The sequence below is a fragment of the Poromitra crassiceps genome, assembly GCF_964638095.1.
Source record: "Poromitra crassiceps genome assembly, chromosome: 11".
Taxonomy (NCBI): domain Eukaryota; kingdom Metazoa; phylum Chordata; class Actinopteri; order Beryciformes; family Melamphaidae; genus Poromitra; species Poromitra crassiceps.
This window is the reverse complement of record NC_139643.1, coordinates 24,671,212-24,686,996: the sequence shown is the minus strand read 5'-3', so window position 1 is coordinate 24,686,996 and position 15,785 is coordinate 24,671,212. Positions and strand designations below refer to the sequence as shown.

Sequence of the window (15,785 nt, the reverse complement as noted above, 5' to 3'; positions counted from 1 at the left end):
TTACCTACAGTATATCCTATGTAAATGACTATTAGAGACACGCTATAGCCTATATATACATGTTCAAATCTCAGGGAGGATTGTCATTCTTATGGCATTCGATCAACATGGGTGTGTTAAGTGGCTTTCTGTGTAATCCAGCTGCCGATTGAATGGTGTGTGTGTGTGTGTGTGTGTGTGTGTGTGTGTGTGTGTGTGTGTGTGTGTGTGTGTGCGCACGCGCGCGCGCGTGTGTGCATGTGTGTGTAGGGGGTGGGGTGGGGGCCGGGTGGGGATGCCTATAGCGTGCTTATGGTCACGTGGACATGCAGTGTATGTTCCTGTCCAGCAGCAAGCAAGATTCACTCCGGTGCAGCGTGCAGAGAGAGAATCATCGATTCTTAATTAGTCTAGTCACACAACATTTAGCAGCGCTACAAGGAGCATTACACAAGGAGCAGATCAAATGACACATTGAAAAGAAAGAAAGATGAAAGCAATATTTTTTTAAGGTGCATTTGTGAAACATTCCTGTCACATCACATCATAAATATGCAATCTCATCTCAAATCCCTTTGCAGCAAAGCCAGTCTGTCTAATCTGCGTTGGCCTGATTTTGAAGTTAACTCGTAGTGTCAGTGATGTAGATGTAACACCAGTGACACTGCAACAGTTGCACGGGGCAACAGTTTCAGCTATCATTTGGACAGAAGGTGTGTCAAGGGCATCCGCAAAGGCGAAACACACCGACGTGGCTAGATTGGAATGGCTTGCTCAGAAACTTTATTAGACAACACAACATTTGTGCTGAACAAAAACATAACCTAGGCCTGATCACGGATAAGCGGTTGAAGCGGTTGATGGATGGATGGAAAATCATAATTGTCACTCGTTCCGTTGTAGGACGATTGAGAATGGGTCAGATCGGTTATCTGTCTTTGACCTTCATGATGATAAAGGTGACAAGGTGGCCTTGCAGTTGAGAGTGACTGTCCTGTGACTGTCCGCTCAACAGCTAATGTGTCCGAAGCGCTAACTGCTCCCGTGCTCCAACCCCTCTGCTGAAATAGATAGCATGTATATAGATTGATAAAAAATAAATATATGGATTTATTAGTGGATTATGCAAAGAAAACACATCCATAATTATACTGTATCTTATGTAAACGGATAACATTATCTGAAAGGTGAGGTCCTGTTCCTTCTTGTGCCATGTGTCAGTGTGTTGCTATGAAATATATTGACACCAAGTCTTTGTACATTTGATGAATAAAGTGCCACTGATTGAGTAATTGCAGTGCTGCAACAAGGCAGGTGATGCCAGCGCACACAGCAGTGGTCATGTGTGGCCACTGGCCAGATAGCATCTTCATCAACATCATCTTCATGATGCAAAGCTGCAGTCTAACCACACGGATGCACCTTCATCAACATCATCTTCATAATGCAAAGCTGCAGTCTAACCACACGGATGCACTGTGTGCAGTGATTGAATAATTAAAGCCTGGTCCTCCTTTATCCATATTTAACAAGAGCCGTGCCACCTATATCGGCCCGTGTAGGACAGCTATTTATATTGGCTGCTCTGTCAGCTTTGTGGTTATACTTTAACCAAATAAATCACGCTATGTTCCTTTGCCTGTCTTAGTCTGTTCACCTTTATGAATACACCTGGATATTCTTGCGTGTTTTACTTTTCTCTGACTTTCCATCAAGGCTAATTGTCCGCACATCACTATTGTTCCTTTCTATATGTTGCATGCCTGTTTTGCAAGGTTGCAAATTGTATTTAAGTTTGAATAATACACCCTAATGCTAGCTTGGCTAGTGGCTACCCTGGGATCCTCCACTTATGTCTCTGCAAGAAAAGAGCGTTTTCTCAGCCACCAGATGGTAACGCCTGGTTTCTCTGCGTCTGACAGGCTAACATGAAGAGCATGGAGCGTGAGCTGCACTGCCCCGTGTGTAAGGAGATCGTGAAGCAGCCCGTGGTCCTGCCATGCCAGCACAGCGTCTGCCTCATGTGTGCCTCCGAGGTCTTGGTGGCAAGCGGTTACCCGCCTCCAGATCTTCCTCCAGAGCCCAACTCACCAGCCTCCACGCCCAACACCCGCTCCCCCCGCCAGGCGCGCAGGCCCATGCCCAAAGCGGAGCAGCGGCCCATTGACCGCGTGCTACGCACAGGTTTGGATTCACTGTTATCTAGATAAAAAAAACATGCTTTCTCTCCTCTCTAAAAGTCCCAACATGTCATTCATGTCAGGAACACTTTAGTCATAGATTTGACCATTTATTGCACAAATGGAATGATACAGGCGCTGATGGCTCCGCGCTTTACAGAAGATGCTCCCTCTCAAGCATCCCAGCAGCACGCTAAGCTGAACAGGGAGCGCAATGCAGAATCCCCCAGGCGTATATGCAGGAGTAAGCCCAAAGCAAGACGAATACAGTTTAACCTTTGAGCCATGCGTGAGTCTGAGCTAGGAAGGTGGAGGCAAAGCTGCTGCCAGCAGCAGCATATAGGTGAAGCAAGATCAGAGTAAGAGGAGGCCATATTTAAATGGACCGCCTTGTTGTGAGAATGACTGTGATTGGTGAATGTTTAAAACCCCTATCCAATCAGCGGCTGTCAGCTGATTACAGCTGGGGCGGAGCCTATGACTTCCATGTCCTGCATGAACTAACGCAATGCTTCATTTAAATGGAGGGTGGGGGTGCTTCACACATTTTCACCTGCAGTAAGAGTAAAGGGAGCTTAGAGGAAAGAAACAGAAACGTGTCTTCACACGTTAGCTAAACCCTTCCTCCTTGACTCCAATGTTAAGTCATGATCGATATGCACCAGTCTATTCACCTTATGTAGAAGAGACAGTCTGGCTTGAGAGACTAACAGGAAGTGTAAATACAATCGGAAGTTACGATTGTGTTTATACTTCCTGTGACTCATAAACCTAGTCTGACTCATAATGTGAGTCAAACTAGGTTTGACCAGGTGAGTCAGACTAGTTTGAGCAGGTAAAACAGCCGGCGTTTTGAACAGGAAGTCATGACACAATGGGTCAAGTGGGCGGGGCTACATAAGGTGAATAGATGTGTTAGTAGACACATTCCTCCCCTATCATTTTCTCTCTCGCTCTGCTCATTATTGACTTTTCCTCGTGGTCCCCCCCCTCTAGCCCCCCGGTCTCCAGGATACGGGACATATCCACGGGGACGGCGTAAGGAAGGCCCGCCCCTGGTGATGATGTTTCCCTGCGTCCCCTGTGGCCGAGACGTGGAGCTGGGGGAGAAGGGCCTTACCGACTGTCTTCGCAACCTCACCCTGGAGCGCATCGTGGAGAGGTAGGTACCACGCAAACCCGTGTACAAAAAAAAAATGCATGCAGTGATATGGGCGTTCAGGGCCCATGATGCTTGGACAAACCGCCTCAGTGAGTTTTAGGTGTGAAAAAAGAAGGTGTGGGAACGTGTCCAAATGCTGAGTGTAATGAATCAGCAGCAGCTGAGGTGTTGAAGAATCCAGCAGAGCACTGCAACCATGGCTACTATGGCCGACGGTGCACTTCCAGAGGCTGGCAGCTTTGTGTTACCTCTGTAACCCATTTGATACTATTGTCATTGATCGCACTCTCGTTTAGTGCGTTTTCGCCAGCCTTGTCTTTCATGCGGTTTTCAATTAATAATTAATTGAAATAATTTATACTCAGGCGCGTAATTGTATGTTGTTTTTGTATGTTTTTGTATTTTTTGTATTTGTTATCGATGCTGCTTTCTTGGCCAGATCCATCTTGAAAAAGATATATTTAATATGAATGAAACCAACTGCTTAAAAAAAAAAGGAAAAAGGAATCCAATATTCCCTATGAAATGAACCTCCAGTTAGGTCCTGGACAGTCCCGGCTACAGCCCACTACAGGAGAGGGGGCGTTGAAATTCCAAGAGGGGCGACAACGGAACGCACTATAGACCCTTTTTATGTTTGTAAACAGCGATTATGTATTTTGTGGGTGGAGCCGAACTGGTTGCAGAAAGTTACAACTAGCGGGTTCAGCTGTCATAGTAATATGGAAGATCCGGACACCTCCTCCACGTATTTTAAAGCTTAGCCAGCAACAGACGGGTTACCTTACACAAATAAGCGAACTCTTTCAATGGGGTGAGGTTTCCTGACCCGTACTCGCTGTCAGGATGGGTCTAGGATCCAATTACATCGCAAAGTTTCAGTGCCGGACATCGTCATATTCCTAGCGGGAATGTCCAGCGTCTATACGCATACGGCACAAGATGTCTTTTTCCTGTATTCTGGGGATCTCTCTCGTTTCAGCTTCAGTTTTGGATACGGCGATGCGTGCGCAACTAACCCTGTGACGTCCACTCTAAATGGATCTAAGCTAGAAAAACATGAGCAGACCAGTTGCCTTATCTAGGCGCCAATGCAGCATTTTTACCGTGATTACAGACACGTTACTAGACAGACACAGCCACCAAGCAATTCATTGTGCCTGCTATGCCAATATGGCAGTCTTCCAAAGAGCCTCTCCTCTTTGAGATCATTACAGACAAGTTATTAGACAAACACAGCCACCAAGTGCCTGCTTTACAAAACACTCTGCCTCATGCCTACACACAACCAATCATCACCCCCGATGCCCCCTCACGCCCCCTCGTGACGCCGGGACTGGTCCTGGAGGACACAGTTTCATGGTGACCCCATGCTGCACTAGTAGGCGTATACATTTCGAACCAATAAAATCATCCGATTTTTGAACAATCCCGCCCCTCTGCACCCCTCCCAACATTGCCTTTCTCGCCATGACTCCCATTGCATTGGTTTGAATGACCCCTCTCTGCTGCATTATATGCCCCACCCCCAACATCCTGTTTCAACAAGAAACGCATCAAATCCAGGAAGTAAAGATGCCATTTCATCACTAACACATGTATACACGATGTCTTATTTTGTTGTCATTGCCTTTCTTCCATATTCCTGCGCCTGACTCTTTCCACCGCTCCGTTCCCGTCTCAGGTACAGGCACACGGTGAGCCTGGGCAGTGTGGCTGTGATGTGCCAGTTCTGTAAGCCTCCGCAGGCTCTGGAGGCCACGAAGGGCTGTGCGGACTGCAGGGCCAGTTTCTGTAACGAGTGCTTCAAGCTCTATCACCCCTGGGGGACGCCGCGGGCTCAACACGAACACGTCCAGCCCACACTCAACTTCAGACCAAAGGTGAGACACGCACGTATATTACTGTTGTATGTAAGACTAAAAAATGACATGCTTTATTTTCATAGCACTTAAAACAACAGCAACAAAAGAAGTTGCAAAGTGTATTACAGACATAGAAACTATAAAAAAGGGTAAAAAAATTAATGGTGGGGGGGGGGGGTGATAGGGGGAGGTAACTCAACATCCATGGGCAGAGCTGATGATTTGGTGATTTGGCATTTATTTTCAACCTTGTCACCATGACAACCAATTCTGCACTGTGGGGTTTTCAGGGAGTGCTGCTCTCCAATAACCTGACGCTGCCAGATGGATGTAAGTTCATTCACATTTGTTTCACAACCAAACAACCAGGTGGGATTGTGAATTTGTGGAACAATGCCGCCCCCATCTGGCGGAGTCAGGCTAGCTCTCCATTGCATTCTGGGCACTCTAGGCCAGTCTGAGGCTGTGGGCCTCCCCCCAGACAAAGCTTGGAAAAAGGTGCCCCCCCCCCCCTCCCCCACCCCCCTCGCTCAAATCCTGGATGCCTATGGGATCATCATTATGTTATTTGATCCCACAGATCAGTGTTTCCCGAAACAAAACAAAGTTATTATATTATTTATTGTAAAAGTGTTTAACAAAAAAGTTAACATTTTAAATTGATGAAGTTGATCCTCCTAATCCCCTGCAAATGGTCTCCTCCTTCTCACCTCTGTTCTTTACACACTTTTTGCCTGGATTGGATTGGACTTGACTCTCCTCCCAGGTTCTGACCTGTCCGGAGCATGACCAGGAGAAACTCCAGTTCTACTGTCGGACCTGTCAGCGGCTGCTGTGCCCTCTCTGCAAGCTGCGCCGCGTCCACACCGGACACAAGATCATGCCCGTCGCACACGCACACCAAGCCCTTAAGGTGGGACTCTGGGACTCTGATGTCATGCAACATTGTTGGTTTGGTTGTAGGATGGTTCTGATAAACCCAGCCCAAGCTGGACATAGTGATGATGTTCATGATTCAGTGTTTCAAATATACAGATGAATGTATCATGTTACTTTTATAGTTTTTTTTACATAGTTATACAAAACTGCCATACATCAGAGACTGAGACCGAGTTAATGTAATACATTGTATTAGGAGGATTAACACGATCTGGTGTCAATTTGTTGTGTTGTGTGCTGTTTATTTGACAGGAGAAGATTACCAAGGAGATGAACCACATTCTGTCCAACCAGGAGACAGTTCTGTCTCAGATCACCGAGCTGGAGAGTGCCATCACTCAGACTGAGGTGACTCATTAGACTCGTTCACTTCGCACCCAATTCACCCATTTTGTGTCTAAAAGGCAGGTAGTAACACACATTAACGAGGGCCCCGGCACTGGATCACCTAAATGTCATTGGAAGTTGTTGGAAACCCTCATTAATGTTTTGCTTGCACCTGTGCTACTTCCTGCCTTTTAGACACAAAATGGGTGAATTGGGTGGGAAGTGAAAAAGGTGAATACAATGCGCAGACAAAGCGTCACTGAACAAAGAATTAACAGCAGGCATCAACTAAATACCCATACGTTTTGCTCGTGGCTAAAAACTGTCTGTAGGTTAGCATCCTGTCTGTCCATTTTACTAGCTTCTATGACGGGAATCCATATGTTCCCTCAAATGTTCCTATCATAAAACCTATCGTTCTATCATAAAACATACTGCTCTATAAAACCTACTGTGAAATAAATTGACTGAAATTTGCACTTCACTTCCCAGTCGGCAGTTGATTGATTGATTGAGTTTGTTGATTACTTGCCACATGATACATTCATCAAATCCAACAGTCCAGCCGATTAAGAAATCTGTTTTTGCTGCTTACACACATTACTGTCCACCTGCAAAGCTTACACACATTACTGTCCACCTGCAAAGCTTACACACATTAAAGCTTTTGCACACCAAGTCCGTATTTTCGTCCGAAATTGACGCACGAAAAAAAAAAAGAATACGACCTAATTTGTGTCAATCATCGTTGACACACCGAGTCCGACAATTACGTCCGTCATTTAAGTTTTCGGACGAGGTTCGATTTTCTGCGTTTTTCCGCATCAGTCAATAGATTTTTGCGAGCTGGGACCTGTCTGTGTTTTCAGATGACGGATTAAAAAACACGCATACGAAAACAATCGGACTGTGTGTGCAAAGACCTTCTCTGTCCACCTGCAAAACAACGCCACGCAAAACAAGCACTTTAGATCCGGTGTTTACCATAGATAGACTATTGCATAATAATGCTTGTTAGAAATGTGATAATTATTTTTCAAGATTTAACCCATACAATGACATGAAATAGTCACTGTTTGGTCAACTGGATCACGGGTTCCCAACCTTTTTTGTGCCAAGGACCGGTAGATAGATGGAAAAAAAGTTGCGGACCGGTTGTCAATTTTAATAATAATAATAATAATAATAATAATAATAATAATAATAATAATAATAATAATCAAAATAATCAAAATAATCAAAATAAATATATATATATTTATAGGCTGTGTGGTAGTTGAAACATAGTTTCAAGTTGACATTTATTTGTGTTTGTAGTTTGTAAAAAACTGTTTGTACATTTTTCTTTTTTTTTCTTCTTCTTTTTTTTGGGACCGGGCTCGCGGCCAGGTACCAAATGCGTTGCAGCCCGGTACCGGTCCACGGCCCGGTGGTTGGGAACCACTGAACTGGATGACTACTAGTACACATAGTGTCACACATAGTGCTGACAAGTACACATATACATACACTGTACACACAAACTTTGACTTTTGTGTGTTGTACCTTCTTTTTCGAAGAACACTGAATGGGAAACCTACAAACAAAGGGCTCCATAAATAAACTTGACTCAAATAAAGCAAAGAAATAAAAAATGAATCCCCATAACTGTAAATCAATGTAAACCACAGCCTTGCAGGGCTTATTGCTTTTCTAAAACGGTTACTACATATTGCAAGGTTTCATAGAATAAACAAAAAACAAAAAGGCAATAACTTATTGATAACAAACAATCATTCTTCCACCAAGCAATGTAGTTCTTCAGCGACATTTCGCAGAATGGTTGCCAGGCAACACGCAGACGCAGCAACACGCGCGTAATTGGCCCAGTAACACTGCGATGCGGTCACAGCAGGTGTGTGTTTATAGAGTGTTTTTACGACGGCTTCGAACATGGCTCAGCCAATCGTAATCAAAGACCGGAACTATCCTGTTTTAATAAGGTGCTGTAACCTGGCATCCGCTTGTTAGTTCTCACATGCGTCCCAACTTGTCTGCGTGTGTTACTCTCCGCCCACCACCAGGTGAACAGTGTGGCAGCCAGAGAGCAGCTGGCTCAGAGTGTCAGGGACCTGACGGCGGCGCTGGCGGAGCGCCACTCGTCGCTCACGCAGGCTGTGGAGGGGGCGCGGCAGAGGCGGGGTGAGGCGCTGGCTTCCCAGGTGGCCGAGCGACGCAGCATGATGGAGCATGCGGGGCTCATGGCCTTTACCCAGGAGCTGCTGAAGGAGCCAGACCCGCCCTGCTTCGTGCAGGCGGCCCGCCAGACTCATAACAGGTTTGACTGCTCTATTGTCTATCTTTAGCTGTGTATACTATCTTTGTTTTTATGATTCTTGGTCATTGCTGTCTTAAGCCATGTTCAGACTAGGAGGCCAAATCTGATTTGTGAACTTTAATGACCTATTCATGATTCTATCCAGATTGGTTTTGTGAGTCTGGACGCTCCAAGTCTGATTTGTGTCACTTGTCCCAAACCACATTATGGAGGTAGTTTCCAATCTGCTTTCGACTGATGTGACTTCAGTGTGGACGCGCTGGTCACCCAAATCAGATTTGAGAGTGTCTTTTGCATGGAGGCGGGGACTTGAAGAGCAGAGAGCAGACATGCAAACACTGCCACAAACATGCAGACAGGCTCATTGTATCTGGACACACAGATCCGACTTGAACACTTGCCCAAATCAGATTTGTGGCAGTGCGGACACACTGCCAAATCAGATTTGGGAAACCAATCGAGATAATGATGATTAATGACTTTAGCAGCAAATCGGATTTGCCTGTAATGTGAACATGGCCTGAGATGCATTCTTTTTGTCTTTCCGAGATTAATTTTAAATTTTTAAAGACAGAGAAAGGAGATGTTTAATCACATTCAAAGTGTCTGCAGAGCACAAATGCAGCTTGTAAAAGTAGAAAAATAGTTGTTCAATTAGTTATTAGTATTCTCTTTGCATTCCTCTCCAAATTATTTGTAATAGCTGAATGGCCACAAGATGGAGCTAATGCACTTAGTAGTAAGAGTGGGTATCTTTTGGAAGAATAGTAGATATGTGTGTGGGTGGAGATAGGAAGACACACTATAATTTACAAGACAATTTTCTTCCGGTCGGTTCATTGTCTTGCCTGAAAACGGAGTAATTTGAACTTAATCACGCACGCCCCATCTCTCCTCATCAAGCTGTCTCACCCTCCCACGCCCTTCCCTCTCGATGCAAGTGTCACATAACCGGCCCATCTTCCTCTTCCCTCTAACCCCGCCTCCTCCCTCTTCCTCCCCGCCGCCCACCTTCTTGCCAGGTTGAGTAAATCCATCGACAGTCTCCAGTGTTTCTCTCTGGCTGCTGATCCATCCTTCAGACACTTCCAGCTGGACGTCTCCAAAGAACTCAAACTCCTCACAGAGCTGCACTTCATCCAGGGTGAGGAGGGGGGGCGCCGAGGAGACGGGGACGGGCAGGACGGGGCGGAGGGGAGGGGAGGAGGAGAAGAAGAAGTTTCTCCTTGGCTCAGTGGGCTGAAGAGCATCATTTGCGCACAATGTCACTAGTTTGACTTTCGACTATCGTTGCACGTCACCCGCTTCCTCTTCCTGTCAATTTCCACTTATGCTGTCCAATGAAGCAGAAATGTCATAAAATATTGCATAAGAAGCGAATGCGGCGCAGTGACAGAATTGGAGAGGGTAGTCCACACTGTGACAAGCCAAACCTCCGCACTTGAGTATATTATTAAGCTTTCAGGCATTTTTTTTTTTTTTTTTTAGCTCTCACATTCAACGCGTTATTTCCCCAGCACCCCTGGCTCCGGTGATCGACACCCAGCGCACGCTGGCTTACGACCAGCTCTTCCTGTGCTGGCGGCTGCCTCAGGACTCCTCGCCCGCCTGGCACTTCTCCGTGGAGTATCGGCGTCGGGGCGTGGTCCAGGTGTCCCGGGGCGGGATCAGGGGAGGACTGTCTGCCGCCCGCTGGGGCTGGCAGCGGATGGACGAGGTGGGCGGGCCCAGCGCTGTGATTGACAGACTGGAGATGGACAGCGTGTACGTGCTGCGGGTCAGAGGCTGCAACAAGGCGGGCTACGGGGAGTACAGCGAGGAGGTGTACCTGCACACCCCGCCCGCGCCAGGTGAGCATATACACTGATATACCTGCACACCATGCCCGCGCCAGGTGAGAACACACACTGATATACCTGCACACCCCGCCCGCGCCAGGTGAGAACACACACTGATATACCTGCACACCACGCCCGCGCCAGGTGAGAACACACACTGATATACCTGCACACCACGCCCGCGCCAGGTGAGAACACACACTGATATACCTGCACACCCCGCCCGCGCCAGGTGAGCATACACACTGATATACCTGCACACCACGCCCGCGCCAGGTGAGCATACACACTGATATACCTGCACACTACGCCTGCGCCAGGTGAGAACAACACACTGATATACCTGCACACCCCGCCCGTGCCAGGTGAGAATAACACACTGATATACCTGCACACCACGCTTGCGCCAGGTGAGCATAACACACTGATATACCTGCACACCACGCCCGCGCCAGGTGAGCATACACACTGATATACCTGCACACCACGCCTGCGCCAGGTGAGCATATACACTGATATACCTGCACACCACGCCCGCGCCAGGTGAGCATACACACTGATATACCTGCACACCACGCCCGCGCCAGGTGAGAATAACACACTGATATACCTGCACACCACGCCCGCGCCAGGTGAGCATAACACACTGATATACCTGCACACCACGCCCGCGCCAGGTGAGCATACACACTGATATACCTGCACACCACGCCCGCGCCAGGTGAGAATAACACACTGATATACCTGCACACCACGCCCGCGCCAGGTGAGCATATACACTGATATAGCTGCACACCACGCCCGCGCCAGGTGAGCATACACACTGATATACCTGCACACCACGCCCGCGCCAGGTGAGCATACACACTGATATACCTGCACACCACGCCCGCGCCAGGTGAGAATAACACACTGATATACCTGCACACCACGCCCGCGCCAGGTGAGAATAACACACTGATATACCTGCACACCACGCCCGCGCCAGGTGAGCATACACACTGATATACCTGCACACCACGCCTGCGCCAGGTGAGCATATACACTGATATACCTGCACACCACGCCCGCGCCAGGTGAGCATATACACTGATATACCTGCACACCACGCCCGCGCCAGGTGAGAATAACACACTGATATACCTGCACACCACGCCCGCGCCAGGTGAGAACACACACTGATATACCTGCACACCACGCCCGCGCCAGGTGAGAATAACACACTGATATACCTGCACACCACGCCCGCGCCAGGTGAGAACACACACTGATATACCTGCACACCACGCCTGCGCCAGGTGAGAACACACACTGATATACCTGCACACCACGCCCGTGCCAGGTGAGAACACACACTGATATACCTGCACACCACGCCTGCGCCAGGTGAGCATATACACTGATATACCTGCACACCCCGCCCGCGCCAGGTGAGCATACACACTGATATACCTGCACACCACGCCCGCGCCAGGTGAGAATAACACACTGATATACCTGCACACCACGCCCGCGCCAGGTGAGGAGTAGTTGGAGTTGAAAGAGGGCGTGGTTTGAACTGCCCATAGACTTATAGTGTCTAGTATAAGGGGGAAGTTGACAGAGGCAGCAAAAAGGGGGCGGGGCTTAGGTAAGGTCAATTGCACCCATGCCACCAACCAAGTTATAAATAATCAAGTGGTCGACTCTGGCTAGTTTGTTAACGCCACAACTGACAAAGTATAACGTTCCTTTTAGGACCTCCTATCTTTTGTTGTGGGAAAATCGCAAACAAGAAGTCAGTGAGAACTTGATTACAGCTAGCAGAAAATCAGATTGTATGCACACAGCAAGCTCCATTCAAGACTCATACACACCTGTTATTACTATCAGTCATAAGATAAGCATTAGTATGCCTACCATGATGACATGCTTAATAACTCATTTTCTTTTTTCCTCTGCCCATTCCCATATTCCTTTTCTTCTTCCTTTCCCATCTTGCCATCCTCTCACTCTCCATCCATTCATTACCTGTCATCCCCACCTTGTTCTTGTCATTTTTTTTACCTCATCCTTCTCTCTCAGCTCTGCACATGTCATCCTCTCCTAAGCTCCTTCCATGCTGCCAACCTTCATGCCTCCTACTGAATGTAAGAAGCGCATCCATATCCCATCGTTTTACACCTAATTATCCCTCTCGCTCTCTCTCTCCCTCTCAATCCCTCTCTCTCCCTCTCAATCTCTCTCTCTCTCCCTCTCAACCCCTCTCTCTCCCTCTCCTTCTCAATCTCTCTCTCTCTCCCTCTCTCTCTCCCTCTCAACCCCTCTCTCTCCCTCTCCTTCTCAATCCCTCTCTCTCCCTCTCAATCTCTCTCCATCTCAATCCCTCCCTCTCAATGCCCCTCTCTCTATCTCCCTCTCAATCCCTCTCCCTCTCTCTCTCTCTCTCTCTCTCCCTCTCAATCTCTCTCCCCCTCAATCCCCCTCTCTCCCTCCCTTTCTCTCTCTCTCTCTCCCTTTCAATCTCTCTCTCCCTCTCTCTTTCTCTCTCTCTCTCTCTCTCTCTCTCGCTCTCATCCCATGCACTCCTCTGCTCTCCACTCTCTCTCCCCCATGACGAGATCTGTCCAAGTGCTGATGAGGTTTGCGGTTTGTTAAGACGCGAGGCTTAACAACATGGATCGGATTCAGATCCAGGTTTTTTTGAATGGTCCAGTTTAGTCCTGAGTTGGTGAATTCCTGTGTTCCCCCGGGCTTTCCTCTCCCTCCTGCAACTGCGTATGTTCCCTCTGTAATGGTTCCTCCTTCTGGAAAGAATGCTCTCCCCACGGCCACCAGCTTCTTTTTTCTCTAGCTATACCTTCTGTGCTTTACTCCCCGAGTCGTCAATATACAGATCGATGTTATATTCCGTATCTCCTTGTAACCTCTGTCTGGAGGAGGTGCATGTGTGGTGTCTGTACCTCTGCCTTTCCCTCTGATTTCCCTCTATTCACCCAAACCTCTCCTGTCGTTTCTAAACCCCCCGCCCCTATACCTCATTTTGGAACGCACCTCCACCCTTGCGTTCCCTCTCTACCCGGGCTTCTTCTCACCTCCCCCTTCTCCCCAGTGCTGAACTTCTACCTGGACTCTCGCTGGGGTCTCCATGCAGACCGGCTGGTGGTCAGCAAGGAGCAGCGGTGCGCCCGCAGCGTCCCGGGCCTCTCTCTGCTGCAGGCCGCCGACCACGCCCTCACTTCCTGTCACCTGACCTCGGACCTGCTTGTGGGGGATGTGGCCATCACGCAGGGACGGCACTACTGGGCATGCTCAGTGGAGCCTGGGTCTTACCTGGTGAAGGCAAGTAAAAAAAAATGTGTGTGTGTGTGTGTGGGGGGGGGGGGGGGTTATGGAGATAATCACAAAATATTCGCCTATATTTCAAATGCAGGGAAATCTGGATCAACACGTTATTTGCTGCCAGAGAGAAATGTTTAGTTAATTACAATTCGCTTCCTTTTTTCTTGAACAGGTTGGAGTTGGTCTGGAATCTAAACTGCAGGAGTGGTTCCACCTTCCACAGGACATGGCCAGTCCCCGGTGAGTAGCTCCAGTATGAACAATGAAAGGGACAGAATAGTATAATGACAGTGGTTCTCAACGTGGGCTCCGGGGACCACCAGGGGTCCTTGAGGGGGTTCCAGGGGGTCCCCAGCAAATTGATGAATTGTTCAACTTCACCTTTATTTAATTTACAAGTAGGTACCACAATTAAAGAATAATAGAGAGGCAAAGTGGAAGGTCACTTCCTGCTTCAGCACTGTACCGGAGATTTTCATCCGCCGTTTATTTTCCCATAGACATTTCGTAAAATGCTTATAAAATAGTTTTACTTCGTCGAACCAAACGGTTCAGCTGACGCTATAATCGGGAGAGACCATAGAACATTTCACTCGGACCAAAACTTAAAAAAACTACATCGAAAAAATATTTTCTTTAAACCCGCATTCAGTTTTGGTCCCAGTGAAATGTTATGCGATCGGTTTCTAAATATATCTGTACCATTTGGTTTGAACCAGTAAAACTATTTTTATTCGCATTTTACGAAATGTGTATGGGAAAATAAATGGCGGATGAAAATCTCTGGTACAGTGCTGAAGCAGGAAGTAGGCGGTCACTTTGCCTCTCTATAGAAGAATGACTATTTTATCATACTGTTACTGTTATCTCTCCACCTACAAAACACATGGTCACGGGATTCTAGACAAGATCTAACAGTACAAATATTCTCAGACCAAATCTAATCAAATGGGGTCTGTGGCCCTGAGAATCACTGGCATATGATTTGGAGGAGTGGATGAAAATACAGGATCACCCATCCAAACATAGCTGTCCTCATTCCCCAAACCTCCCCCCCCCCCCCCCCTTCAGCTACGACCCAGACAGCGGCCACGACAGCGGGGCGGAGGACTCGCCGGACTCGGCCCCGCCCTTCTGCTTCCTCACCATGGGGATGGGCAAGATCTACCTGCCGCAGCACAGCTACCACCACCACCACAGCGGCCACGGCAACGGCACCCGGGACCCCATCGCCAACGGCCCCTCGTCGCCCACGGGCCTCACCTACCCCCTGCCCCCGCGGCTCGGGGTGTGCCTTGACTTTGAGAAGGGCCGCGTCACCTTCTACGACGCCCACTCCCTGCGCCCGCTCTGGGAGGGCCACGTGGATTGCTCCGGGCCCGTCTGCCCGGCGTTCTGCTTCATCGGCGGCGGGGCGCTGCAGCTGCAGGAGCTGGTGGCCAATCGCAACGCCGATCAGACCCCGGTAAGACGGGTGACCATCCAACCGCGTGTCACCACCAATTTGAATAATAATAAGTGAGAGCTGATCACGGAAGATCGTGCGGTAATACGGAATGTAACGGTTAATTGTGAACTATTTACTCAGCTAGCGAGCGGAAAAAGTTAGAAATCTCAGCGATTTTGTTTTGTATTTCATTTGTATAAGAAAATGTTTCTATAGCAACAAATATGCAAATGTAATTAAGTTTCTTACATCTTTTTTTTGTTACATGCTTTTTTGCAGGAATTACTGAATTGCTTAAGTAGTGTCTGGTATCAACACACACTATGTGATTATATCTTTGATGCTTGCACTTGTAGCCATGCTATACTGCATTATTTATAAAGCTATTGTAGATAGAGCAAAACACAATG

The 15,785-nt window shown here is 47.9% G+C and overlaps 1 protein-coding gene across 1 annotated transcript in view; it reads left to right on the top strand.

Moving 5' to 3' along the window:
* The window catches only part of trim46b (tripartite motif containing 46b), a gene marked incomplete at both ends in the record, with an annotated part of 15,851 nt that extends 401 nt beyond the window's left edge, over positions 1-15,450 (top strand). Inside the window, 11 exons of the mRNA XM_083645941.1 lie at positions 1,902-2,163; positions 3,171-3,321; positions 5,006-5,204; positions 5,953-6,099; positions 6,378-6,473; positions 8,516-8,769; positions 9,792-9,913; positions 10,287-10,619; positions 13,699-13,928; positions 14,101-14,168; positions 15,000-15,450. Of these exons, the coding sequence (XP_083502067.1) occupies positions 1,902-2,163; positions 3,171-3,321; positions 5,006-5,204; positions 5,953-6,099; positions 6,378-6,473; positions 8,516-8,769; positions 9,792-9,913; positions 10,287-10,619; positions 13,699-13,928; positions 14,101-14,168; positions 15,000-15,450 (2,313 nt within the window). The remainder of the gene's footprint in view (positions 1-1,901; positions 2,164-3,170; positions 3,322-5,005; positions 5,205-5,952; positions 6,100-6,377; positions 6,474-8,515; positions 8,770-9,791; positions 9,914-10,286; positions 10,620-13,698; positions 13,929-14,100; positions 14,169-14,999) is intronic.
* Positions 15,451-15,785: the final 335 nt, after the last annotated feature.